A 27,112-nucleotide genomic window follows, 5' to 3' on the forward strand; every position below is an offset into this window, starting at 1 on the left:
ATGGGAATAGCTATATCACATCTTAAAATTATACCATTTTTTCTTACCATCCCTTGAGAATTAAAGTTTGATCACCAACAGCTTGCGGTTACCCTGACATGATGTGGCACCCAAGCTGTCCATGCTATGCTGTTTGCTAAGTACCCTAGAGTCAGATAAAATATGACAGACTCCATCAGTTACCTCAGTGTGAGCCTTCAAAAGTCCTCCCTCCTCAAAGTGCTATATACCAAATCAGTGAACCTCCAGAAAAGTGGGCTGAGAAAGTAGAAATGCACCAAACTTAAATGTCTATCAAAGAGAAACTACAAGGTACCTGGAAGGATACCCTGAATATATAAAGTGGTCCCTTACCTGGATTGGGTTGAAGGTATTCAATTGTTTTGGTCATTATTTCCATCACAGCCCTGCTGGTGACATCCACTTTCTGAAAATAAGAAAATAAATATTCTGAGTGACAAGAATGATTCACTTTAGCACCTTAGCTCTTGCTTGCGTTAACCTACAACCACTGGTAATGCCACAGAACCAGTGCTGTGGTGGACGGTGAGGGGCTGGAGATGCCCCAGCAGGAAGAACCAGCTTCGCATTCAGCCTGGCTCCATCAAGATGCAGAAACACTATTTATTGAAAGAGGAACATGGAATTTCCTAAAATTTGCTTCAAAGTATACTTCACGATCTTGTGGCAAAATAAGGTGGAGACGGCTACCTCTTCCCCTAAGTGGCCTGAGGTAGTCTCTGAAAACGGGTCACTAGTAACTCAACCCAGAAACCCCCACAAAATCATGCAAACCAAGAGGTTAAAATCTTTATGTTCACTTTAAAAGTACCCATGAAACTATCCCAGCCGTGGAGGGTACTCATATCCAAAAAGCCACAAAAAAATGCCACTCTATAGAATTCCATGTGTGCCATCTTGTTGTTACATTGCTGGAGTTGGGAGGTGTGCCCATGCCAAACAGGAGGGTGGACATAGGTCCCATGACCCAGTAAGATACTGAATTTTTGCTGTACATGCTTAAGAATGCAGGAGTAATGCTGAACTTGAGTCTTGATATAGATTCTCTGGTCACTGAGCACATCCAGGTGAGTGAACCCCAGATTTACAGAGTTCATTGTCAGATTAACCCCTACATGAGCTCACTCTGTTGCACTGAGATGATTCTTACTAAAAAGAGCAAATGTTTCCTAAGCCAGAAGAGGATGTTGCATGCACAAAGGTGTACACACACACACACACACACACACACACACACACACCCCTCAGGAAGAACACCAAAGAAAAACATATGGCCCATTAATCAATTCAGCATAAAATAAATGTAAATCAAAGTAAAATAAAGAAAAGAAAAGAAGGTGCAGATCATGAATCTTATTTTGCCCCAGATGCATTTATGGGATGTCTACAGTAGGCCAGGCATGGTGGCAGGTTTCGGGGCTGAAAGAAAGAAAAATGCAATTATCAACTCTGTTTATTCAAGTAAGAGATGGAACATTTTTATTTAGCTTCTGAGAAAATCCTAAGTATATAATACTCTTGAGCAAAAACTTTTAATCAATCCTTGAACTTTTGGTTCATTACAAATAAAAATCTCAATCCTACAGTCTATTTCTGCCAAATTTTGAATGGTCAGCATTTGCACTCAGCAGATCAACATGCCCTCTCTCTGTTGGGTCCTCCTCCCTACCTGGAGAGTCTGTGTGGGTCCACTCCACATTCCCCCATAAAATGCTTTCCTTATCAACATGGGTGGTCCGCTCACTCGCTCTAAAGGGTACATGACTAACAATAAATGCATCCTCCCATCCAAGGGATGTGTGTGGGATACAGGATACAGATATGAGTGAAAGAAATTTTTGATGGTAGAATTTAAGGTATCAATTAAGCCCACAGGGACTTTCTTATTTTGTTTTAACTGGAGTTCAAGAGCTCCTCCCTCAATTCCAAGAAATTTTTCAGTAACATACTCTACATCTACACATAAAATCAGCCTTTTATGGATGGGTTAAGTATCTTTCATAATCAGAAACCAAACCATAACCCATCAGAAGATTTTATCTTTGGTTTTTCAATACTTAATAATTTCCTATTCCATGGCATATTTTTTTTGTGTGTAAGGAGTTTCCTATTACTGAAATTAGCAGAGGAAAATACTTTTTCTTGGGGGTTATCAAGGGATATAATTACCTCCAGAAGCACTCCTATTTAAGAGACGCCTGTCCACATAGGAGCCTGGACCGTGTCCTTCTGGTTGACTTGAGTTTGTAATACGCCTTAGGTTTGGCCATGTACCAAGTGGTGGTTAGTACTGTAGTGAACAGTGGTTCCTTGGAGGTGTGCGGTACAGGACTTGCATGGCCATATGTGGATGTACTGGCAGTATTAGCAGAATATCACCCAACCACTATGGACTCAGTGTCATGGAAGTGAATTAAAGGCTGTGTGCACAAAAAACATGTTAAAAGTCCAGGTTACATGCATGACAGAAGAAAAACACAGATCCTCTAAAGACTACATGATAGGGATGAGGGAATTGGATGTCAAATGTGTATCCAAAGGTCCTGTGCAGCTATGATGGGAAGAAACAATTCTAAGGTTCAAGGTGTCTAAGAGAGTGAGCCAGAGGACTGACCATTTGATATTCCAAAGTCAACTGCTACTAGGATGCTAACCAACTTCTAACTTTCCCCCATCTCTGCCCTCAATCATAATTATGCCCAGCACCATCATAAGTGTTTTTAACTTGTCAGAAATCATTCTAAGAACCTTAAGTACCTTTACAGCTTAATTCTCAGAAACCCTGTGAAATAAATACAGAGAGGTTAAGAAACTTACCCAATTGTGGCTTCAGAGATTGTGTTCTTAAGTATTACCCTATAACTTTTTGCAAGCATAAGCTCCCCCATAGAAGGACAGGGAACAGGGACATTCCCCTCCCGAATGAAGGAAGAGCCCAAGTCAGAGCTGCAAGGCTCTTTACCACATCCCTCAGATGGGGCTGGGCATCTGGTAGTGGCCAACAACACAGGACCAGGAGGAAAACACCTGCCATCCTATCTTCTGGGTGTTTGTGTGTGTTGCGGGGGGGGGGGGGGGGGGGGGTTTATTTTTAAGTCCTCAAAGATCCACAAGAACTATTCTACTCTGGGCCTCTGCAAAAGGGAGGCTCTCCAACACTGAGCTGTTTGGCTACAAGCCCTCAGTTACACAGGCATCTCTCAGAGGCTGGATACCACAAGTGCATATTTGGAGTGGTCCACAGGAAGGTCAGCAAGGAAGGTGTGAAAAATGGTTTTCATTTTGGGTATGGAACCCCCTTTCCTTTATTGCCTCTTTAAATAGACAGCTCAACTACTCAGCCTCTATTTGTAGATGGCACTAGCTTGGCTAATGCCAGTGGTCTCAGGGGAGCCACAGAGACAACAGAGATGCCAATATTAGTGTATTAAGTTTGGTTCCCAGTGTGGAATTCAATCTTCAAAGGAAAGTAGGAACAAAAACTATCCAGTTTTCCTTGTGGTCTGACAGGTAACTTCCACAAAGTTCGTTATGACTTTTTCTGCCCAACAAGTCAGATTCCTTCAACACTTTGTTACCTAAGCTATACACCACCATAAAAAACCCATTTGATCAGATCATAATACAAAATTCACTTGAAATCCTCTTCTGAAAACAACTTCATCCAATGTAATTATTTATATATTGTATTCTCAAGAAATACCTCAGAGAACAGCTTATTAGCAAATTCATTCACTAGCTCTTGCTCTTGATTTTACTCTGACAGATATTACTTGATAGAGTTAAAGAAGAGAAAGAGACCACTAGAGCATCTAAGCCAAAACCTTGATATTTTGAATGTGCAAGTCTCAACTCAGAGAATGGAAATGAACTATCTGAGGTCACAAACCCACCATAGCTATGATAGGAAGAAAAGTCGTTCAAAGGTCATGGGTCAGAGGTTTTCTAAGAAAGACTGCCGCAGAAGGAACTAAATAGTCCAATGGCCATCTGCTGGTAGGAGGCTGACCAAATTTTAGCTTCTCTCCATCTGTTTCCTTTCTAATAATGTCTCGGAGTCTTTCTGATAAACTATACTGTGTTTTGGTGGTCATGGAAAGGCTGAGAGTCAGTACTCTGTGAGAACCTTAAGTATGACTTATTAGGTACTTGCTAGGAAGCTATTTATACACTTAAAATAGATTTGTACAAGCACATATTCTCTTATTAATAGGTCTGATATAATTAACATGTACTAAGATTTCCACTTAAATATTTTATCATAACTTGCCAAGAGCTCATTCCCATTTGAGAACTGCAGTTTAGCTCTGTTACCGATTTCCTCAACACCCAGATTTTCTGATCACCTGAAAATAAGTTTTGATGCATCCTAAATTACAACTTCCATTCCTGTGAGCTCCTGAGACTCCATTTCCTTAACTAACCTTGTCTGGATGGTGGTAAGAAGCCATTAGGGAAGGCTGTTTAGGGGTGAAACTATAAATATGTATAAAAATAGGCATCTTTTCAGGACATAAAAACTCAATGTAAGTTTTCTTCTGAAAATAAAAACATAGATGTATATTCTTTTGGTCATTTTCTTCCATTTTCTCAATACTAGGATTTTAGCAACTTGCATACTTTAGAATCAGAAGGTTCTCCCTCCACTATCTAGTCTTGTGATTTACAACTTACAACTTTGGGTAGGGAGAAAAATAGCTCTTTTAACCTGCTGTACTCTCTGTAACATTCTTCTTCATCAGGAAAAGCAAGGGTTGGCAAACTATGGCCAGTGGGCCAAATCTGGGCCACTAGCTGTTTCTATAGTTTTAAATGATTGGGAAAATTCAAAAGGAGACTACCATTTCATTGCACATAATATAGACATGAAATTCAAATTTGTGTCTTTAGATAAATTTGAATGAAACACAGCTATGCTCATTCCTTTTAGGCACCATCAATAATTGCTTTTGCTCTTCAATAGCGGAGGTGAGAAGTTTCAACAGAGGCCACAGAAGCTCTCTGACCAACAAAGCCTAATGTGCTTACAGAAAAAATCTGCTAATCCCTTGCTAAGTTTGTATCTTTACCAAGGTGTGCCACAGTGAATCTATGGATGCTGAGCACTTCATCAGCTGCCCCAGCCTCTAGAAACAAGACACAACAGAACCAACAGGCACCAGATTGACCAGAATATGATTTTTGTTCTGAGGCATCTGAATATTACCTTTTCTACTAGAGACAAAGTAGACGTTGCATCCTGGACTTAGCTGGCAACACACACGAACTACATAGCATTCTTTGTGAGACAAAAAAAACAAAACAAAACAACAACAACAAAAAAACGATTAAAGATATGACTTTTATACTGTCAGATACTGCATCATCCCAGATACTGTCATGGGGATGCAGGAGCAGAGTTTAAGGGGAAAAAAAAAGATCTTAAATTTGAGCAGGACAGTGTGTGCGTTTGGTGATAATATTTAATACTGAATAGAGAATTAAGCATCCACTTGGACACGGGGTAACACAGTTACATGCGATATGAACACTAAATCTTTTTGTATTCTTAATTTTTCTATCACTAAAGAAAATGAAACTTTTAGGAAGGCACACGTACCCACTTAAAGTAATGAGAACCCTGAATGAGACACCTAATTAAGCAAGTCACAGAGACATAATGGAATCAGTACCCTGGGAAAGTTTGTCATGCAGTAGGATACAGGCTGGCCCAATAAGGATGTTTTAACAGTTCCCTACTGACTCATAAGAATTAATGTACCTGTTCCCAAATTGCTCTGCTTTCTAGCAGTTATGTGGTATTTGGAAAGCCTGATTAATAGTGTGTTGAAAAACAAAAATAAACAAGGCATTAGGCTGAGATTTCCCCGATGTATTTTTTTTTTTTTTTTGCTAATCATCATAGGTATTACCTTTAATGAATACTAGCATGGAACACACAGCTGAGACACTTGACTTCCCTGAATTTCAGGATCACCAGAAGGCTGTCTTTAGAGCTCATCTTGCTTGGGGCTCTTACCCATCTTACAAGTACGCCAGTGAGTGAAGGTCTCAGTACAGTCACCCACACCTTGTTTTACCACTACATCCATGAAGAAGAGACATTCATAGGCGTGACATATCCCAAAGGGTTCACTCACATATGTGTTACACTGAGTGTGCTGGCCCGGACTTTGACTCCTTCCTCCTTCATTTGAGATAAATCACCAGAATTCAACGTTATTAAAATGTGACATTATTAGTTACAAATTACTTGCCACAATACTCAGAAGAGATGATGACTAGTGTGTTTCACACCACTTCACAAGGTGGTTTTTTAGCTTCTGCTTGAACATGGACAATGATGGGGAGTTCAATTATAGCCATGGCTTTCTTTTTCTTAAGTGGCTCTGATAGCCAGAAGTTCTTTCATAAATTGAGTCTGACTCTATCTCTTCAGAGTTCCTACTCATTAATTCTATTTCTACCACTCGGCATTGCATAGAAAGCTGTAACAACCCTTCTCCACCCAGTGACTAATTAACTGTATGAAGATGATGACCATGGACATTCATTTCTGACTTTTCCCCACATCCCACTCTGCAAACAACCCACTCTTTCACACTCTCAAATGGAACAGCAATCTTCTCCAACATCCTTCTTGCCTTAAAATTTGAGGCAGCCCTTAAGAAGAACTCTGTTCTCACACTTAAGTGGTATACAACCACATTTCCAACCACATGACCTCTTCTGGTTTCAAGAAGAGGGATTCCCCAGGACACTTTTCAGACTGCAAAAAGGGACACTACAAATTGCAGGATTTACCTCAGGTGCCCTCTGCTCTAGAAAGCTTCCACCAATCTAACCAACTTGAGCTAGGTCTTCCATGGGGCTCTCCACAGGGTGCCAAGCACCATGTCCTGTAAGTCATGTTTCCTCCATCAAAACTGGAAGTTCCTTGAAGGCAGGAACTGTGCCTTAATCATCTTTGTATTCCTGATGCCCAGCACAACACTGTGTACATGGAGGACTCATTTACAGATATTCTGTATGAATTAATGAATACAATCTCTCTCTCTCTCTCTCTCTCACACACACACACACACACACACACACACACACACACACACACACGCATGTGCACAGACCCCCAAAACCACAGTATCACTGCAGCAACAGATAGAGATTTAAGAAGGAATTACAGATCCTTCAAATTCTAGAGCTTCCTCTTGATGAAAAATCTGCAGCTTCTCAATAAACATATCTACAAGATGTCTATACCACAGTAAGAACTTTAGTCTGTATTTAACAGATCTTGTAAGCAACAGATATCATTTAAAACTAACATGTAAACAATTCTATGCAAGGCATTTAAGGGGAGGAAAGAAGTGGTTATAGGCAGGGGTCCTGCAGAGACAACAGAGTTGCAGGATTCCACTCAATCAGCTCTGGGAGCTGTGAATGCTAAGAGACACATGTACGATTTTATTGCATCTCAGCAGGAGATGGCTGGGGTGGCTGATTAGAGAACAACCTCTAGGAATACCCACTTCTCTTTCCAACTAGTGCTGCTTATGCAAACCTCTAATTTGCTTCATTCTGTTGCCTAATTGCACCTCTGAGAACACAGCTGAACAAAGGTCTCTTTATTCAAAATGCCTGGTGATCAGAAAGCTGACTGTGGATGGGTGATACTTCTGTGAGCTTGGAAATGCCAAGCTAAAATATTTCTGTAAGTCATTAATAAACTAACAGAAGAGAAGAGACTGAGATTCCAAACTGAAGGCATGTGCTTTCCAGTTATCACAGAAATCTTTACCTTTAATGCAAATTTAGCATAGGAGAGAATGTAAAATGTACACGGCACCACGGGTAAGACAAAAAATATGTGTAGTAAAATGAAATAAAATAATTTCCACACTGCTCTGAAATGTAAATCTCTCTATTTACTTACATATAAACCCAAATACAAAACCATAGGTGAATCTCAACTAAACAGCAAAAGTTTTTTTTTAAATTTTATTCCAGGAATTTCTCTTTTGAGACAAAAGCTTCAGAAACTAATTATTTTCTAGGAAATAGGAGAAATAAACCTTACCTCTAGGCCCAGAGGGCCTTTGAGTCTTTGCCTAAAGTAAAATACTTATAAGATCTTTCATTTCAATTAGTTTGCAAGATGGGCATGGATTCAAAGGCTTAATTGGTTTCTCAGTGATAAATTCTACTCTATTCTCTAAATTTCCTGTTCTTTTTGGTTTCACTTAAAAAATGGAAAGTTTCTCTTAGCTTACAATGAGCTACCTGGCTTATTACCTTTAGTCCTGGCAGATGCTGAAAGCTCAACTCAAATTCTGACTCCTTAGTTCTGTATTCCTCAGTGCCTGACTAATCTGTCATTAACAACATGGCCCGGGGAGGAGTGCTATAAATTCACTCCTGAGGGGAGAGGGATGAATCAAAGGATGAGGAAGGGGGGATTAAGAAATAATGGCTGGAGACAGAAGCTGGTGCAAATTAACAAACCCACAGGCCAGCTCCTTATGATATGTGAGGAACCCCAATATTACAGGGACTAGAGGAATCAAGTCATTCTAGGCAAATGCATCCGTATCTGGTCTCAGATGCTGCAGAAGATAGAGGGGTACAATACCATTTCCAGAATGATGAATACCAGGGGTACTAGCTTTGGTTCGTCAGGCAGTATTTAGAACTGTCCAGAGATGAGAATGCAGACCAATGCAGACTTTAATTGCTCCAGTGGGGGCAAATAGCTATCAGGCACTCGGTGTAAGAGGCTGGACTCCCAGACTTCTGGTTGTTACTCAGGACTCTTGTATTAAATCTCCTCTCTAGTGGGCACCTGTGTTATCAATGAGATTCCAACTCAAGAACTTAGCCAGAATGACCAGTTAGGTAAACACTACACAATCTCATTTCACAAGACCCCTCTCCCTTGGCAACTCATTTTCTTTTTTTCAGGAACTCAAATGTGTCCTGTTCTTTCTTACTTGCTGTTTCCTTTACAGAAACGTTAATCTCTAATAATCCATACTCAACCTGTTCACTGTAGTATCCTACAGGCTTGGCTCACAGAGGCACAAAACAATAATTTGTTGAATTCGTCAATGAACTCAAAAGAAAAAACTGAAAAAGACAAGGCACAAAGCACCTAGAGATTTTTCTTTGGTTCTTCACCCAAACAGCACAAATAGCAAAACTGAGGCAGTCCACTGGAACTGATGTGACCTACATAAAAATGCAGTTTTCTAGGTACTACAGGCTGTTGACATCCTCTAGTTCAAGTACAGGGTGTGTACTGCCAGATCCTCTACACATCAGTAGTTGGAAACCGGAAGCAATTCTTTGCACAATGCAACACACACTCTTCACCATAAGCCTAACTATCACTTGCTATGAACCATCTCAAAGAGAAAATATACTGATGTTACAAGAGAAATGAAATGGGCTATTTTGTTTGCCACCTCCACCCTTACCTGCTGAGAGCCGGCTATCTTTTAGGCAGAACGCTAAATGATTAACATTATTTTTAATCCTTAACAAAAGTCCCCCAACTAGGAATTCGTATTCTCATTTTACATTTACACAAAAACAAGAGACTCAGAGCAGTAAACTGACTTGTGCGTCAAGCAGTGTAGAAGTAACATGGCCAAGCCCGCAGGCCCCTTCAGGCATACCATCCACCATCCACACACCTGCTCCACCACACAGCCCTGCCCAGAGGTCCACCAAGGCCGGGCAATGACTCAAACTCTCCCAGACACTCGGGACACCATTTCCCACCTTCCCCTATTTTCTTCCCACCCCACTCCCCATTCAAACAAAACTTCATGTTGTACCCGTTTGGAAAACTAATGATAAAATCCACCAGGACAGTACGCTATGACATTTCACCTTTGCTGAGGCTTTGTTCTCAGTACAAAGGGAAGAGAGGATACTTAGCAATCTTCTGTTTTAAAATATACACTAAAAGGAGAGTGTATTTTAAAGTAACAAAATGCATTTTCAGGTACCAGCAGAGAGAGCAGTTTCCTTCCCCTTTCAGTATGCTAGACAATTTCATGTCGAAGGAAGCTCTAAGGGTCAAGACTTACCCGCTCCATCTCTTTGAAGTCATCATCCAGCTTGGTTCCTTCAGCTCCTCCAACCTTTTCACTCACTTTCTAAAGAAGACAAACAAAAAGGAGAATTATTATAAAGTTTCTTTTCAAAGCATGTGTTAAAAGTTTCCAGCACTTTCACAAACATCATCTAATATCATTTTTCCTACAGCCATTCCCTGACATGGGTGGGAAGTCCCATTTACATAGGAGGAAACTGTGGCTCAGAAGGTTTAAACAAATTGCCAAAAACCAGGCACCCAGTAGGTATTGAAACAAGAATTTGAACTTAATTCCTCTGCTTTCAAACCCAGTCTTCTTTATTATATACATCATTATATAACTACCTAATCACTGACATTTTCCTTTTGAAAGTTCTGAGGGACGACAATATCATACAATTATCATTTCCCTCTGATAATGGATCTAAAATGCTACCTAGGAAGAAAATTGCGACTTCTTCAACCCGTTTCTCAATGGGCTATTGAACAGACAATCTCATGCATCTATAAAACTGGTAAGAAAAAAATCAGCCCAGCTGATCTTCAGATAAAAGGGCTTGAATACTAATGTTATAAAGCTTCTTGTAGCTGTCTATATCCTTATAAACATGAGAAACTATATGGAAGGAAGTTAAGGGCATTTCTTTGCTACCCAATCAATTCCCATTATTATACATTTTATATTCACTAATTTACACATGCAAATGATCATTTTCCACATGTAGACTTCATGTTTATTAAAAAGTTAAACATCTTATTTTGTTCTGAAATAAAGAATTAAATTAAATCTAATAAAAATTTATGAATGGATCACAAGGAAAATAGTTTCATCAAAGGCAGGAATATTAAATGCTAATGACTTGAGACTTTTGTTGCTCTTAAACTACACTAATTATAAAGGTAGTTAGATGCCTTTTACAAAGATGTCACTGTATTAAAGTTATCACACACAGATACCAAAGTATGATTTTCCATCTTCTTCAATAACTGCCTGATTGAAGGACTCCACAGAGAAGGCCAATGGCAGACCTGTAACAATCTCAGTAACAACCTGGATCAACCCGTAAGTTTGGTTTATCTCCTTCTAAAGGAGTCCTTGGATATATGGCTCTGTCCCCTGGCAATGGAAGCTCATATAACCCTTTGCTGGGGCTTGAATGTATTCCTTTCTCCCTCTCTCTCTCTCTCTCTCTCTCTCAATCTCTCTTCCTTCATTCCTGCTTTCTGCTATCAGGAAAACCTCTAGAAGAGACTACTATGGGAGAAACTGAAAGTATGGATTCCATCACCACTCTGGACTTACGTACCAGATGCCACCCCTTTCACCCCAGCAGTAGTAGCAGAAGGAATGTGTTGTGATGAATGGCCATGGCATAGACAGATTCCTCTACTCTTTGCCAGCTGCACAGGGTTGTTGTGAAAATTAAATAGTGTAGCAAGTATAAGAACCTATGTCTGAACCTATAAGACAGATGGTAAATTCTAGTTCCCTTCTCTCACCAATGAAGTATATACCTGCTTATAGTACCCTGGTTTCCCCAGTTTTTTTTTTAACTGTTGTGTCAAATTTTGAGAAGAATATAGCCATTTTCATTAACATAATACAACCTTAGGTAAATAAAGGCCAATTATTCAAAGCGTAAGGTTAATAAAAACAGTATTAGTATCTTTCATTTGTATAGCTGACACACACTTTCACTTGTGATTATTTAATATGTGTATCACAAGAACTATGTAGAGCACATATCATTCCTGTGTTACCGATGAGAAAACTGAGGGTTGCATAAGTTAAATTTCCTATCCAGGGTAGAGACTGTTAGCGAGGAAGAGGCAGAAGAAGGACCTGAATGCATTTTTTTCCAAGCTACACCCTAGGCTCCTTTGCACCCTAAACCTAGTTTGGGGAGCTGTCTGTGGTGCTGGCCTTATCTGACTGAAGTTCTATTAGATTCATTGCCTTAACCCAGGGGTCCTTGACATCAGCTCTCATTTAACCTGTGTCCTGAATGATGGTAGTTATCAACTATTTCAGCAGTTCATGCAGATCCAGGGTTTGCTTGGCATCAATACCACCTAATCAAAAGCCTAAGTGTGATCTGGAACAGAAGTCAACTTCTTTGCTTGCTTTCTTAAAGATTTTTAACAAACCAGAAATGAGGGTAGGGTGGCCCTAGAATTAAGTTTTGAACTTTCTAGTGGGATCCAAGTGCCAGTGACTTGACCTGAATGTTTAGGATTAAGTTATAGAAAATTAGGAAATAGAAGGGGCCTGACAGGTTATTAATAATCAAATTTTTGCTATCACCAAACAAATTTTTATTGTGATTTTTATAGATTTACTTCCTTTCACTTTGTTCAGAGATGACAGTTTTAGCTCGTATTTCAGCATCTCTTGTGTCTGATTATTCTTGAAGTACATAGCTTTCAGATAAATTTGGGCTGGGAAACTCTAGTCAAACTCCTACAAAATCAAAAAATATATACTATACAGCCCCCAATCAACTCTCAGTTCTACCTGACTGTCTCCAATGTTGGAGAATTCACTATATCCCAACATCCCATTATGGTCAAAAACAGACTCTCCTATGACCTGTGACTGAGACCTTTAATTTTTATTTACAAAACTGTCACCATACAATAGCCAAAAAATGTCTCCATTTATGGCAACATTAGAGAATCCTGGTAGTCCTGAGTTAATCACATTCTGATCATCTCTGGGGAATAAAATATGGCCCTCACAAAAGCACAAGGCCTATGTCATACTTTCAATCCCATACTGCTCAGCTGAGAATGATTTTAATCTCCTCCCCTTTTGTATCTAAAAACAGGTTAGCATCACAATAGCTGACTCACTATATCAAACAGAATACCAAATGGAATTATAATGGCCATTAACAATTTAGAACTAGTCCTATGACTCACATCAAGGGCAACTCATCAGTCCACTGGCTTTAAATATTTGGCTTATAATACTTAGTGTGGGTGTGAGTGCAGGTATGGGAGGGAGAGGTAGAGAGAAAGTTTGATTGAGAGATATTAAGCTCTTTCTCTTCTCTACAAAAGCTGATTCTGAGCTGCTCTGAGAGAAACAGTTCACCAAACATACTAAATGAGGCAAGCCGTTAGATACTGGGGCTGGTCTGATTTGTTGGTTGCTATAAAAATTTCTTATCTAATTATATTCTTGGAAAAAGCAATATTCAAAATGACATCTACATTGTTCTTGGGGCTATTTTTTTTCAAGTCACAAAGGATCTAAATATATCAAGGCATTGAATTAAACAGTGGGCTAAATAACACTGACTCACTCCTCAGGAGTATAGCAAATATTTTCCCCTCCTGATCTTTAAATATAATTACTAAAACTTCTATCTTCTTACGAATGAATCAAGGTGAGAAATACAGGCTCCCTGATAGTATCCAGCCAACAGTGAATTTTGTTTTCCTTCCCTAATACCATATATTTAAGAATAGTTTTGCTCTATTATTTTCCAGTGAGGTGGTTCCTAAATACTACGAATTTACAGTATTGAGTATTTTTGGATACTGTTTAATATACTTTGGCTAATATGCTAGCACTTGAGAAATTGATCATCTATTTAAATTTAAATGAACATCAGGGCACCTGGGTGACTCAGTCATTTAAGCTTCCGATTTCAGCTCAGGTTGAGCTGGATAATCTCATGGTTCATGAGTTCAGGCCCCACATCACGCTCTATGCTGACAGCTGGAAGCCTGAGGCCTGGTTCAGATTCTGTGTATGTGTGTCTCTCTCTGCTCTTCCCCAGTTCTAAATCTCTCGCTCTCTCTCTCAAAAATAAACAAACATTTAAAAGGTTGGTTTTTAAATGTAAACAAACATCAGCAAAAGGTATTCAAATTAAACAAAATAATACAAATAAGCCAAGCCCTATGCTACCCAAAACAGAACAAAAACATCAAACAACAACTCAGTTGTACCCACTTACTACAACACTGAGAGTTTATACTTCTCATCCTATTTACTATTACACTCTACATATACTCTGTGTTCCGATCAAACCAGCAATTTCACCTTCCTCTATCTTACTCTTCATTGTATTCCTCATAGCAGGTACTCAGCTAAGATCTGTGGAGATGAACTACAATGTCCTTTTGTAAATATTGATGTGAGGTTGACAAGAGAAAGTATAAAGTGGGGCAAATAAGGCTTATCACCTCACTCTAGGATGGTCTTTCAAAAGGCACAGTTTTCCAAAAAAAGAAAAAAATAATACAGTCAACCCATGTTTTAAATTAAAAGTCTTAATTCTGAGCCTGCAGTGACGTTATCTCATGCTATTTTTCTCCACGTACCAAATAAGAAAAATGTCAAAGGCAACCAGTAGCAAGAGACAGCTTAAATAAATGACCACTCTTCACAGCCCAGAGAATGCCGCACTGCTTTCCAACAATGACTCATCCTCCTCCATACTAACTGTCACCTCTGGGAAGAAAACACTCTCCCCTCTAGTTCCAGCTCTGATATTTCCCTGCATTGTGTTTCATTTACTAAATGCTGAAGACTCAACTCCCATGTTTCTGACTGCCTTCATAGTGGTCTCCTTGAAAATCACATCAGTGAAATTCAGCAGACTCAATACCAAACTCATTCATACCACACACATTTGCAAAGTGATTTACTTCTTACTTCTCTGTCTTTGTTCAGTTTTGTTATTTTACATCATACAAAGCCAGGTTTCTTTACAATCTACCAAATGTGCTGTGTTTATTCCCTCTGCCTTGTACATGGACCTATTTCCTCTATTTTTTAAATCCTACCAACTATCTAAAATGCTCACCCAGATTTCACCTACCCAATCATCTTGACTGCCCACTCTAGCAGACAGTTATTAGATTTCATTTGCATTCTTAATGAAGCACATAATCTGTTGGACTACCTGGAACCAGGCACTTCATTAATAAAATTGCTGAAGATCCTTGCTCATCTGAATTGTAAGATGCTAAAGGCAGGAATCATATCTCATGTTTCTTTGTCTAAAAATGTCTGAGACTGTAGTACCTAATACAGTATTTGCAAAGCAGACATTCAATTACCAGTCAAAAAAATGATCTCAGTGAATTATTCTAAGGTCAAAAACTGTACATAAATTAAAGGAAGACCCTGAACTATGAGTTAGCACTGGTTCTGTATCTCCTTTCTGAGAGTTTAATCTCCCCTCTAAGTGTAAGATCTTTTTCTCCATCAGTAACAGGCAAAAAATTAGATAGTTTATTTATAGACAAATTCTCTACTAATTGTAACCATTCTACACTCACCCACCAAATTACTTTTAGAACAATGATAATTAGTATTAATAATATTCTTCTAAATATGTATTTTAGTTTATATACATATGCACATATATGTGTCTAAACACACACACAGGTCAACATGTTCATATACGTATGTGTGTGTGCGTGTATATATATATGCCACTTCACATGAGAGAAAGTAATATAATACCTCGCCCAAGTGTGTTTTGCAAAATAAAAAATAATTTTATGACATCCTGCACTATGTGTTTATTCATATTAAAATAGAATTACTTTTACATTCCATAAGTTAATCACAGCTAGTATGTTCAGAGCGAAAAGCAGAACTCATACACTATCCCGCCCATCAGCACTACAGAACAATCCACAAAATTATTTATATGTGTAATGAAATCTCACTGACAAGTAAGTCAATGAGAGCTATGTGAATCAAGATTGTAGAACTGGATTTAGAGCCGAGACATGAATTTGACCCTGACAATGACACCAAAAGGTTTTATAAAAAAGAAGATGCATGGGGCACCTGGGCGGCTCAGTTGGTTAAGCATCCAACTTAGGCTCAGGTCATGATCTCACAGTTCATGGGTTTGAGCCCCGTGTTGGGCTCTGTGCTGACAGCTAGCTCAGAGCCTGGAGCCTGTTTCAGATTCTGTGTCTCCCTCTCTTTCTGACCCTCCCCTGCTCATGCTGTCTCTCTTGCTCAGAATTAAATAAAACATTAAAAAAAATTTAAAAAGGAGGTGCATGACTTCTTAGTGCCTCAATTTCTTCACCTAAGAAATGAAAAACAACATCATCCAACACTGGGATTTTTTTAAAGAATTAAATTGGAACATACATATAAATAGCACATTATAAACTATCAAAAATCATTATTAACTAAGGGTTTATTATGTCTTAACATATGATCTTATTCACCTGACAGGCAAAACTTTAAGTTGTTTTTATATTTGGCCAAAGAAAATACTAAGTTTAATTTAAATGCATTAAAGAACATTACTTAATGTGCAAGTTCTATAAGAAGAAGTTATGATAACTATCCCTGTGGAACACTGTACTGTTTTCTCAGTACTTGTAGAAAGGCATTGCCTATTATAATAAATAAAAGAAGCCCATATTTGGACTCTTCATGAAAGTTCTTTAATCATTATTCATTAATAAGGTACCAAAAAATAAATAAAAATTATAATACTTGATGACATACCAAATGTTCAGAAGGAAACAGGAGAATCAAAATTACAGCAGTACTTTCTTGATATTTGGCTAAATACAAGTAGATCTTGTTTTTCCCATATGGTGGTATTCCCATGTTTGAAAGGCAGGGTGGATTCACTTCATGGAATATAAGTTTCACACTAGTTTTTCTCAGCTGTCATTAAATTGGAATGGTTAAATGCCATGTTTTGAAAGTGAATTTCAAATATATATATATATATATATGTATATATATATATATATATATATATATATATATTTTCCACCCAGAAACTTCTGATTTTCTTAGAGAATGATTAAAGGTATTTTGATCTATCTAAATTGGGTAAATTCTATTTCTTACTCTCAAATAGAATCTGTATATTGAAGACTGGAAAGATTTCTCTTGCATAATGTAAAAGCTAGTGACGGTACCCCACCCAAGAATTCATTAGGATGAAAACTGATTTTCTTTAAATGTCTGAAGCTAAAAATTTTAAAATGAGCTTGGGTGAGTTAAGCATTTCACCTTCTTCCCAGCTTCCAATCTTCCTATCTTGCTTCTGGTCAAATACTATATAGAAAATGTAGTAACTAATTTGCATCATGTTATAATGATTTCTGGTATGATTCTCTGGGGTTAAAAGTAATAACTTTCTAAGCCCTATTTCCCCAAAGTGAGAATTTCCCATAGACTATGTATCTAATTATTTACATACACCTTTCAAAGGGAGTTAGTAGGATTGATCATAAAAGTACCATGCAAAGCCTCAATCCCTCCCCAGGAAGACAGTTTATACTATCACTTATGGGTTCATTTGCAAATGATCCTATTTTTGTCTTCCAGAAAATAAAAAAAAAGTATGAAAAATGTGCAGAATAAAAGACAACCAGCATTCCTCTATTTTTCACTTCCAAATCATCTAGTTCTTTATCAGAGAAAGGGTAATTCTCCCCCATCAGAGGGAGAGAATATTTCCATAAAGTTTCCCATCTCTGACAATGGAAAAAAATGTACACATTTTCATAGTCCACTGAAATAAATATGCCACTGAAATTGAACAAAATATAAAAAGACACTGTGTGCTAAAAATAGACTCTATACTTGAGGCCAGAATTATGTCATGTAGTATTTTTAAAATTCTATTTAAAGCTGTCATAAATTCTCTTGAGAAGAAAACAGAACTCACAAAGAGAAATAAAAGGTACCAGTAATCCACTTGAGACTTTAGTCCTGTTAATGAATGATGTAGAACCTAATGTCTGATGACTCAGTTGATAAGGCAAGATGGAGGAGCCCTAGGCTTTCACTTGTAAAAGAAACTGCTGAAAAGCCATTTTCTGTTGTGTGAAGCGAAACCACAAGCTCACTGAGCTTCTGCTTCCTCATTCACAAAATGGGGCAGGCACAGGGTGTGCTTAGATGACCAGGAGAGTTCTAAGATCCCTTACAATGAAAAACCAGATGTCTTTGCTGTGATGGTTAATTTGATCTGTCAATTTGGCTAGTCTATAGTACCCAGCTCTTCAGTCAAACACTGATCTAGGTGTTGCTGTGAGAATATCTATAGATGTGGTTAATATCCACAATCAGTTGACTTTAAGTAAAGGAGAGTCTTCTTAATAATGCAGGTGAGCCTCATCCAATCAGCAACCTAAAAGATATTTAGAGCAAAACTGAGGTTATCTTGGGAAAGAAATTCTGCCTACATATCTTACTGGTTCTTTTTCTCTAGAGAACACTCATAGATACACTTTCTACCTGCTAGAGTGCTATTTATAGTACACCAAAGGTGGATAACAAACCAGGAAAAGTTAAAAAAGAGAAAATACCATGCAAAGTGTTTGAAAAGAAAATGCTTTGTTATCCCCCCTCCCCCACATCAGAGTTGTTTTGATGCAAATCCCATTCTGAAAAAAACAAAAAACAATAATAAAAACAAATCATCTTTACATTAAATTACCAAATGGAATGAATGCAAAAGAACTCAAATTGAATGCCTACTATGTACCAGGGAGTTTGTTAGCACTGGAGGGTTTATATGCAAACTTAAGACATGGCACATTGCAGTTTGGTGGGATATATGGATATATACATAAACCATTCCAATATAATGGGGTGAGTGGATTTAAAAAATAGACTGCAATCAGAACTTAGAATGGATAATTTGGTCATAGCTGGATAAGAATTCAAGACTGGGGAAACTTCCTACAGCTGATCCCTGTGCTGATTCTCAAATGAGTGTAAATGAGACTGAAGAGTAGAGACATGATAAAGGAAGACGTTTTCTCAGGTAGAAGTTACTACACGACAAAAAGTAAACAAACAAAACACAGTATTTGCAGGAAAGTACAGATATTTCAGTGCCACAAGATATCAGTGTATATCGGAGGGTGTGACAAGAACTGAGATTGTAGGAAGGAGAGATCAAGTGGTAGCGGGCCTTCTAGGCTATGCCAAAGACCTTAGTTTTGTTTTGAGTTAGTAAATTTATGGAGTTGTACAAGCATCACTACAATCCAGCTTTAAACAGTTCCATCATCCCAAGTGCCCATGTTTAGTCAATGCTCACTGCCATCCTTAGGCAAACACTGATCTACTTCTCATCTCCATAATTTTACCTTTTCTAGAAATGCCATATAAATGCAAACATACAATAGGTTATTTTACTATATATATTTTTTAAATGTTTATTTTTGAGAGAGAGAGAGAGAGAGAGAGAGAGAGAGAACATGAACAGGTGAGGGACAGAGAGGGAGACAGAACCCCAAGCAGGCTCTGCGCTGTCAGTACAGACCTCAACTCGGAGCTCAAAGCCATGAACCGTGAGATCATGACCTGAGCCCAAGTCAGACACTTAGCTGAATGAGCCACTCAGACGCCCTAATAGGCAATTTTAAATATATGGCCTCTTTCTCTAAGCACAAGGCATTTGAAATTCATCATGTTACCTATATCTATGGCTGAGCTCCTTTTTATAGCTGGACAGTACTCCACTGCACACCACATTTTGTGTATCCATTCTCCTGCTGATGGACAGCTGAAATGCTTCCCGTGTGGGGCTATTATGAATAATGCCACTGTGAAGATTTGCATACATGTCTATGTGGATATATTTTTTCATTTCTTTTGGGTAGAAACCTAGGAGTGAAACCACTGGGTCTTGTAGTAAGTATATATTTAACTTTTTAAGAAATTGCCAAAATGTTTTCCAACGTGACTTACCATAAGACCTTAGATTTTATCTCAGCATTAGTGGAAAGCCATTAGCAGGCTTTAAGCTGAGGAATGACAGAGCTAAATCAATTTTTAAATCATTAGATTACAAAGACTGACTTGAAAATAAAATGAGATTGGAGAAAAAGACACCAGTCAGAATGCTACTGCAACCACCCAGGTGGAAGATGAGGACTTAAACCAAGAACTCTGGGATTAAGGATGGACTCAGTAAATATTCAGGACCTAAAGTAAGCAAAACTGTGACTGGTTTGGTATAAGAGAGAAGCAGAGAACTATAGGATGACTCCTAGGTTTCAGACTTTAGCAAAGGGATGGGTAAACACAAATGAACATAATCAGGTATAGATTTACTAGGTTTGAAGTCCAAGTAAATATGTCCACAATGCAAATGAATATGAGCCTGAGCCTGTAGGCAGAGGTCAGGGGAAGAGAGAGATATGAGGAGACAGCACCGTATATGTGACTTGTGAAACCTAAAAACCAGCAGATGAGATTGCTCAGGGAGAACACGTACCAGCAAGCAGTTATGGGTCAAGGAGGGAACCTTGAACATCACCAAAAATTAAGAGCTAGCAGAGAGGGAGACCAACAAAAAAGACCATGAAAAAACAACAACATCAAAGAAATTACAGTGAAAATCTGAACTGAGAAGGATCAAAGAAAGCAAGGAATTAGTTTCTCAAATGAGTGTGAGCAAACCCACAGAATGGAAAAGGAGGTCAGCGGGGTGGTGGTTAAAACAATCATTCCAGGAGCCATAACAATTGTGACCATGCCAACTGATACATATGTCACAGAGGTTAGTGCAATGGGCTCCAACACAAAATACATGTGATCTAAAGGCTACCAGCAATCAGAAAACAGAAATACATCCCCCTGATTTTGTACCTAGTATTTCTTCCTGCAGAAGTATCATTTGGAACCACAGGACATGTCCATGAAAGGTAGAATAACCGACAGTTGCTGAGTCCCAGCTGCACTGCAGGGCAAGCAGCTCAGAATATGCTCCAGTTCCGGGGCGCCTAGGTGGCTCAATCGGTTAAGCGTCCGACTTTAGCTCAGGTCATGGTCTCACAGTTCATGGGTTCGAGCCCCGCATCGGGCTCTGTGCTGACAGCTCAGAGCCTGGAGCCTGTTTCAGATTCTGTGTCTCCCTCTCTCTCTCTGACCCTCCTGTGCTCATGCTGTCTCTATCTCCCTCTAAAAAATAAATAAAACATTAAAAAAAAAAGAATATGCTCCAGTTCCATCACTATGCTTGGACTGCCTTCCTCCACACATCCCAGGTAGGTACTTCTGCATTGCAGAGAGAAAAACATCAGGGACAAACTGCAAGCAAACAGGTATCTGAAGACATTTGGGAGATGTCCTACAAGTATTTCACACAACAATATAATCTGCTTTCCATACAACATTTTGTATCATCAAATGTGGCAGCCATCAAAGGTAAATCCCCTTGTCTTCCTAAGCCAAAGGAAGCTAGCACCATGCTCAGAACTGCAGGAATAATTCATAAGCTTAACCTTAAATAACAACAGGGAAGAGAGATGTAGAGACTTCAGAGATAGTCATAAAAGTGGATGGACAGTCACTGGATACCAGACCCACCATCTCATATAGAAAACCACTGACCTACTGACAAAGAAAATTAATGGAACAAATGATAACTACAGGAAACAGAAAGATGGATCCCTGTCTGAGATATCAGGTTTGATAATTCACATATGCAGAAATTCCATCATTTGAACCAAAAATTTAAAAAACACTTTAATGACAGGATATATAGATACAGATTTCATTTATAATCCTGGACAGAATTTCCGGAATGTTAAGCAGCCCATCACTGTCTGTGAAGGCTATGCACTGACAGATGCACCAATCTGCTTCCGCTCTAAGCTTCAAGGTCTATTGCTTGCGCTGCAGACAACTCTCTGAGGACTCACACCTTGCAGGCTCGTGCTGAAGTCAGAAGGGAAGTGGTGGAGGCTTCCCCTGCCACATCCACTCCTGGTTGGCTTTCTCTAGTATTAGAGCTTCACGTGTCCTCTGCTCCTGCAGGGTGTATATAACAGGAAAGGCAGCTACGATGGCTGGAGCATGTACTGAGAGGAATGTCACTGCATCCCACACCATCTAAATGCTAACTTGATTCCTCTTTCCCAATATGCTTTCAAGGTGAGGTGTGGAAAGAAGCTACTGATTTTGTATGTATACATATACACATACATACGTATATCTACACATACATACATAGCACTTGATAAATAGGCAAATATTTTCCTACAGGTTTAGAGTTGCTCAGAGTTGTACATTTAATTGGGGAAAGGCTCTAAACACTATTCAACCATTCCAAACTAGTACTAATGGCTTCCTTTTCTTTCAAGTTTCAGGCCAGTGCTTTTCAATCATGTGGGAGACTTGCTCTTAAATGAGATGACTGCTTAGAGAGCTCTAATAAAAATATTCTAAAAAGTAAAATGGAAAGGATACAGGAAAGAATATTCTGTTTTTAATTCTGCTCAAGCTTACTAATGTACTAATGTCAGCACCGCCTGCTAAGTATTCAGGGACTCTTAGAAGCTCTTCTCTTATTTGTTCAAGTTGGACATGAGGGGAAGGGACAGAGAGGGCTTTTAGAAGGGACAGACTTTTAAGAAGAGGCTGGGTACTGTTTCTCATGACAGGGAAAACATGAAACCAAATACCATACTATAATACTATACTATGAAGGAGGCCCAGTGTCAGCTAGTTTGAAGTCCCTTCTCCTTAAGCTCTGGGAGGCAGAAAAAAAAGGAATTACAAATTTTAACAACTTCATTGAGATGTAATTTATATGCCACAAAGTTTTAATCATTTACAGTATACAATTCAGTGATTTTTAAAGTATTTATAGAGTTGTATGATCACCCTAATCTAATTTTTCAACTGTTTCATCATACCACAAAGAAGCCTTGTGCCCATTTGCATCACTCCCTGGTCCCCTCCCCCAATTTCACTTGGTGCCCCATCTCTTGACATTATTAATCAAATTTCGGTCTCTGTAGACTTATCTATTTTGGACATTTCATATGAATGAAATAATTCATATGTGCACTTTTGTCCCTGGCTTCTTTTACTTAGCACAATGTTTTCAAGTTTCTTCTGTGATGCAGCATGTATCAGTACTTTATTCCTTTTTACTGCTGAGTAATATTCCACTGTATGGATGTATAACACTATCTCACAGGAAAATTATGAAGATCAGATAAGATAGCTAAGTGCTTTGTCAACTACAAAGTACTTGACCAATGCAAAGGATTAGTGGCATAAATGTACAAGTGTCACTGAGAGTACTTCCCTAAGAGTAAAAAGATGACATCATATGAAATATCATGGACATGGTGACAGCAAGGCAGAGGTTTCCAAAATGTTTCTACACAAGACTAACTTGTGGAAAGAGGAAACACGGACACATTCCAAAATACAGGCCAATTAAAGGTTTGAGGGCCATTAACATATATACCACTATGCCAGATGAGGATCTTAAAGAACAAAATTGTATGCCTGTGGGCACTTGTTACTAAAGATAAATCCGAAATTTACATTTCAGAATGTAATGCTATATGGAGGATGCATTTGTCAGAAGTGACCTCTTCTTATCAAATCAACTCATTTCACAAAGATTCTGTGATCTAGTGGTTCACTGAGTTATTAAGTAAGAGTTTAAGTAGGAGAAAATGAAAAAAAAAATGAACACATTCAGAAGCCTATGCAGTATAGCTTGCTGTGTGCGTGCGTGCGTGCATGCGTGCGTGTGTGTGTTTGGTTGTTTTCTTTCTTTTTTTCTTTTGGCAAAATGAGAAATTCCAATTGTGATTTTGGGTGAGGGCTGCAGGAATGGGAAAGTCTGGTCACCCATCAAACTAGCATCACTGCAGGGGTAAACCTGCAGTGTTGAAGGGAATGCACCATCTCATGGGTACCTATGTGTGCTGGAGAGTAGGGGGAGGACAGGGTTGGGAACTCTGAGGAAGCAGACATGTGTTAGGGGCAGACTGCTAGGCAGTACCAGAGACAGGACTGAGACCCAGGTCCTGATCCCCAGACCCAGTAAACCCTGTTTCCTAGGAAACGGTCCACTTGGATTGCCTGTAATCAACAGATGTCAGCAGCATCGAGGGCACTTTAATGCACAAGTATACTTTAAAACATCTACATTGTTTTCAATAATTTTATACTGCTGAAAACCATTACTAAAATTTTCTTGGTAACAAGAAGTGTTTAAAATCAATCTGGTTTTAATGCCCTGCGGTAATCCATCCCCTCCTCCCTTTGCCTATGTGCCTCCTGGATCGCTGCCACAATGTCAACTGTCCTTTCCCAAGTGAAGATGTCCAAACCCTCTGGGCTCCCACAGAACCTGGGCCTGACTCTATGCGGCGCTCGTTAGACTGAATTTTGTACCATCGTCATCAAGTTGAATGCCTCTCCCCAATTTTCTGAGTCCCTAGAAGGCCTTGTGTGTCTCTATTCCCTGGTACCTAATCCAGGGCTGGCACACAGCTAGTCTAGAGTGGATGAGCAGAGGGGAAGGCAGTGGAAAAGCACACCGGCCTCTACACTGATTTTTTCTGCTTTTTTTTCTTTTTCTATTCAGTTATACTTGATGATATTCCCCTAATCACTGCATTTGCCTTTCCTTCTTTTCCTTCTGCCAGTGACAAAGCTTGAAGGCAAAAAGTAGGTATAGAAAACAGAGTAATCAGCAGCAGTTCTGGACATATTCTCCAACAGTCCTATATTGCACAGGTTTTCTTTGCCTTTATGCTGGCATGACTGTTGATGAAAATATAATGAAAAGAAGTTAGAGAAAGTAGAGTCAGAGCAAGAGCTGGGCTACGCAACACCCACTTAAATCAGCAGGGATCAGACAAGGCAACCAAAGGTAGTACTTTTCTTTTTTTTTTAATATTTATTTATTTGAGAGAGAGAGAGAACACATGTGCACAAGGAGGGGAGGGGCAGAGAGAAAGGGTGAGAGTGAGTCCCAAGCAGGCTCAACACTGTCAGTGCAGAGCCTAACATGGGGCTCGAACCCACGAACCATGAGATCATGACCTGAGCAGAAATCAAGAGTCAGATGCTTTACCGACTGAGCCACCCAGGCGTACCCAAAGGTTATATTTTTTTAAAAGTGTTTGTTTTCCACCACAGACTCCACATTAGAACGTGGCTACCTTCTAATATCTATCATTAATTCATTTGAAAAATATTTATTGGATGTCTTTTATGTGTCAGGCGCTGAAGATATATAGTGAGTGTTACATGCAAACGTCTTGAGGAATACAGGATAATACACATGGCTCCTCCAAAAGGCAATTATGAACAAAGGTTAGAGAGGGAAGAAGAAAGCATCTGAGATGAAGCTGGAGATGCCAGCCACAGCCAGACTCTACAAACCCTTTTGGACTAAATGAAGGTCCTCATCCTTAGAGTCGTGAGGGTGAAGCAGGAGAGGATTTGTGATTTTATAACATCACACTAGATGTACTTCATGCAAAGTCACTCAGCCAAATGAGAGCTTGGCATCCCAAAGGCTGCTGCTTTAGGAAGAGGTTTGAGTCCTGCTGTAAGGACTATACAACATTTTGCTTTCATTTGCAGGACCACGGAATCGTGATTGTCACAAGTCTGGCATGCACAAGAGAACATATGGCTTCCCTCTGGAAGAAGTCCTGCATGCATCAAGTCCCAAGTTTTCTAATGAAAACATCCTGTTCTCTAAGTAGGCTAGAGAACAAAACATATTACAAATGTATATATTTGCTGTTGTCCTTTTGTTTGGGTTTTGGTTCTCCTCCCTACACAATACATGAAAACCCATAGCGGGACTTAATTTTCTGAAATCTAAAAGAAATTTTCCAATGAATAATTTTACAGTTTCTTACAAGCTGTATTTCTCTTGAGTGAATTACCCATCTCCTCTTACATAATATTTCCTAACTTAGAGTATGTATCAGCCTGTCATTTAAAGCTCAGGAGAACATCTTTAGCAAAGCAGAAGGTTTTAGACACCACACGACTGCTAAGGAAGAAAGTTATACTCTGAAGTACGAAAGAAAAATAAATGGAGAGAAAGTATCTTTCAATTTAATTACTATGGTGCATCTTCTCTACTAGTTAAATTCAGGCACCTTTCTTTTAGTCTCACAGTGAATTAATTTCACTCAAATAGGTATGATGAACATGCCTAGATAGAAATTGGATTTTAAGCACCACAAGAAACAGGTTCCTGAAGAAATAAAAGTCAAAGTGGAAGACTAGTTTCACATAGAAATCCAGTGCATTATTTCAAACTCCAGAATGTATACACCCATCTAAAAGCCACTTGGCCTTTAAAAACCTAACATGTTGCCCTATTTGTTATGGATGCTTTTAAATAAGTAAAATGTACCAAACAGAACTAAAGCTCCTTTGCAATACTGCTGTCCTTCCCAATGACAACTTTGTTCCTTTATTACTCAAGTATCTGTCTTCTTTTGGAGACCCCCCAAACATAAGCTTGGACACAGATGAAGGGACAGTCATCCCACCAAGCAGAGTGAGGGAGTGGGAAGAGGCAGAGAACGGTAAGGCCAAGAAGAGTGGGTTCTGAGCTGGACTTAGGCAACGTGGCTCAATCCTGAGGGACCCTGTGAAGAATGCAGCAGAATGCCCCTCAGCATTGCTTCCTGGAGTAACCAGGGGCTCCGGCAATCATCTGACGCATGTTCCACTGGTTGAAGGCTGCCTCCAGGTGCTTTAACTGACATGTCAGGCAACACAGAGGAAAAGCCAAAATTTCTAACACTTAGGAGAAACTCCTAGGGCTCGAAGGCTAGAGGTGGGATCCCGGAGCTGTCCACCCAGACTAGGCTGAGGAGATGGGACTCTCAGCACACAGAGCATGTGTACAGCAGGAGCCAGTGACATTTTTGGTAGAGTGGCAAATAGAAATAGTTAGGATTCGAGGGTCAATGGACAGACTGAATACTGGCATCCCCCCCAAATTCACATTGAAATCCTCCCTTTCCCATGTGGTTTGTATCAGAAGGTGGGGTCATGGGGAGGTGATCATATCATGAGGATGGAGCCCTCATGAATTGGATCAGTGCCCATATGAAAGAGACCCCCAAGAGCTCACTCACTGCTTCTGCCACGTAAGGACACAGCAAGAAGATGAGGGTCTATAAACTAGAAAGAAAATCCTCAACAGACATCAAATCTTGGGTGTCCAGCCTCCA

The 27,112-nt window shown here is 39.2% G+C and overlaps 1 protein-coding gene across 1 annotated transcript in view; it reads right to left on the reverse strand.

Annotated features, from left to right (window-relative positions):
- The window catches only part of SH3GL2 (SH3 domain containing GRB2 like 2, endophilin A1), a 210,654-nt gene that overhangs the window by 37,121 nt on the left and 146,421 nt on the right, over positions 1–27,112 (reverse strand). Inside the window, exons 2-3 of the mRNA XM_039240918.1 lie at positions 10,113–10,181; positions 355–427 (exon numbers count right to left, since the gene is read on the reverse strand). Coding sequence (XP_039096849.1) covers positions 355–427; positions 10,113–10,181 — 142 coding nt within the window. The remainder of the gene's footprint in view (positions 1–354; positions 428–10,112; positions 10,182–27,112) is intronic.

The sequence above is a fragment of the Hyaena hyaena genome, unplaced genomic scaffold, assembly GCF_003009895.1.
Source record: "Hyaena hyaena isolate Hyena2069 unplaced genomic scaffold, ASM300989v1 scaffold_185, whole genome shotgun sequence".
NCBI lineage: Eukaryota > Metazoa > Chordata > Mammalia > Carnivora > Hyaenidae > Hyaena > Hyaena hyaena.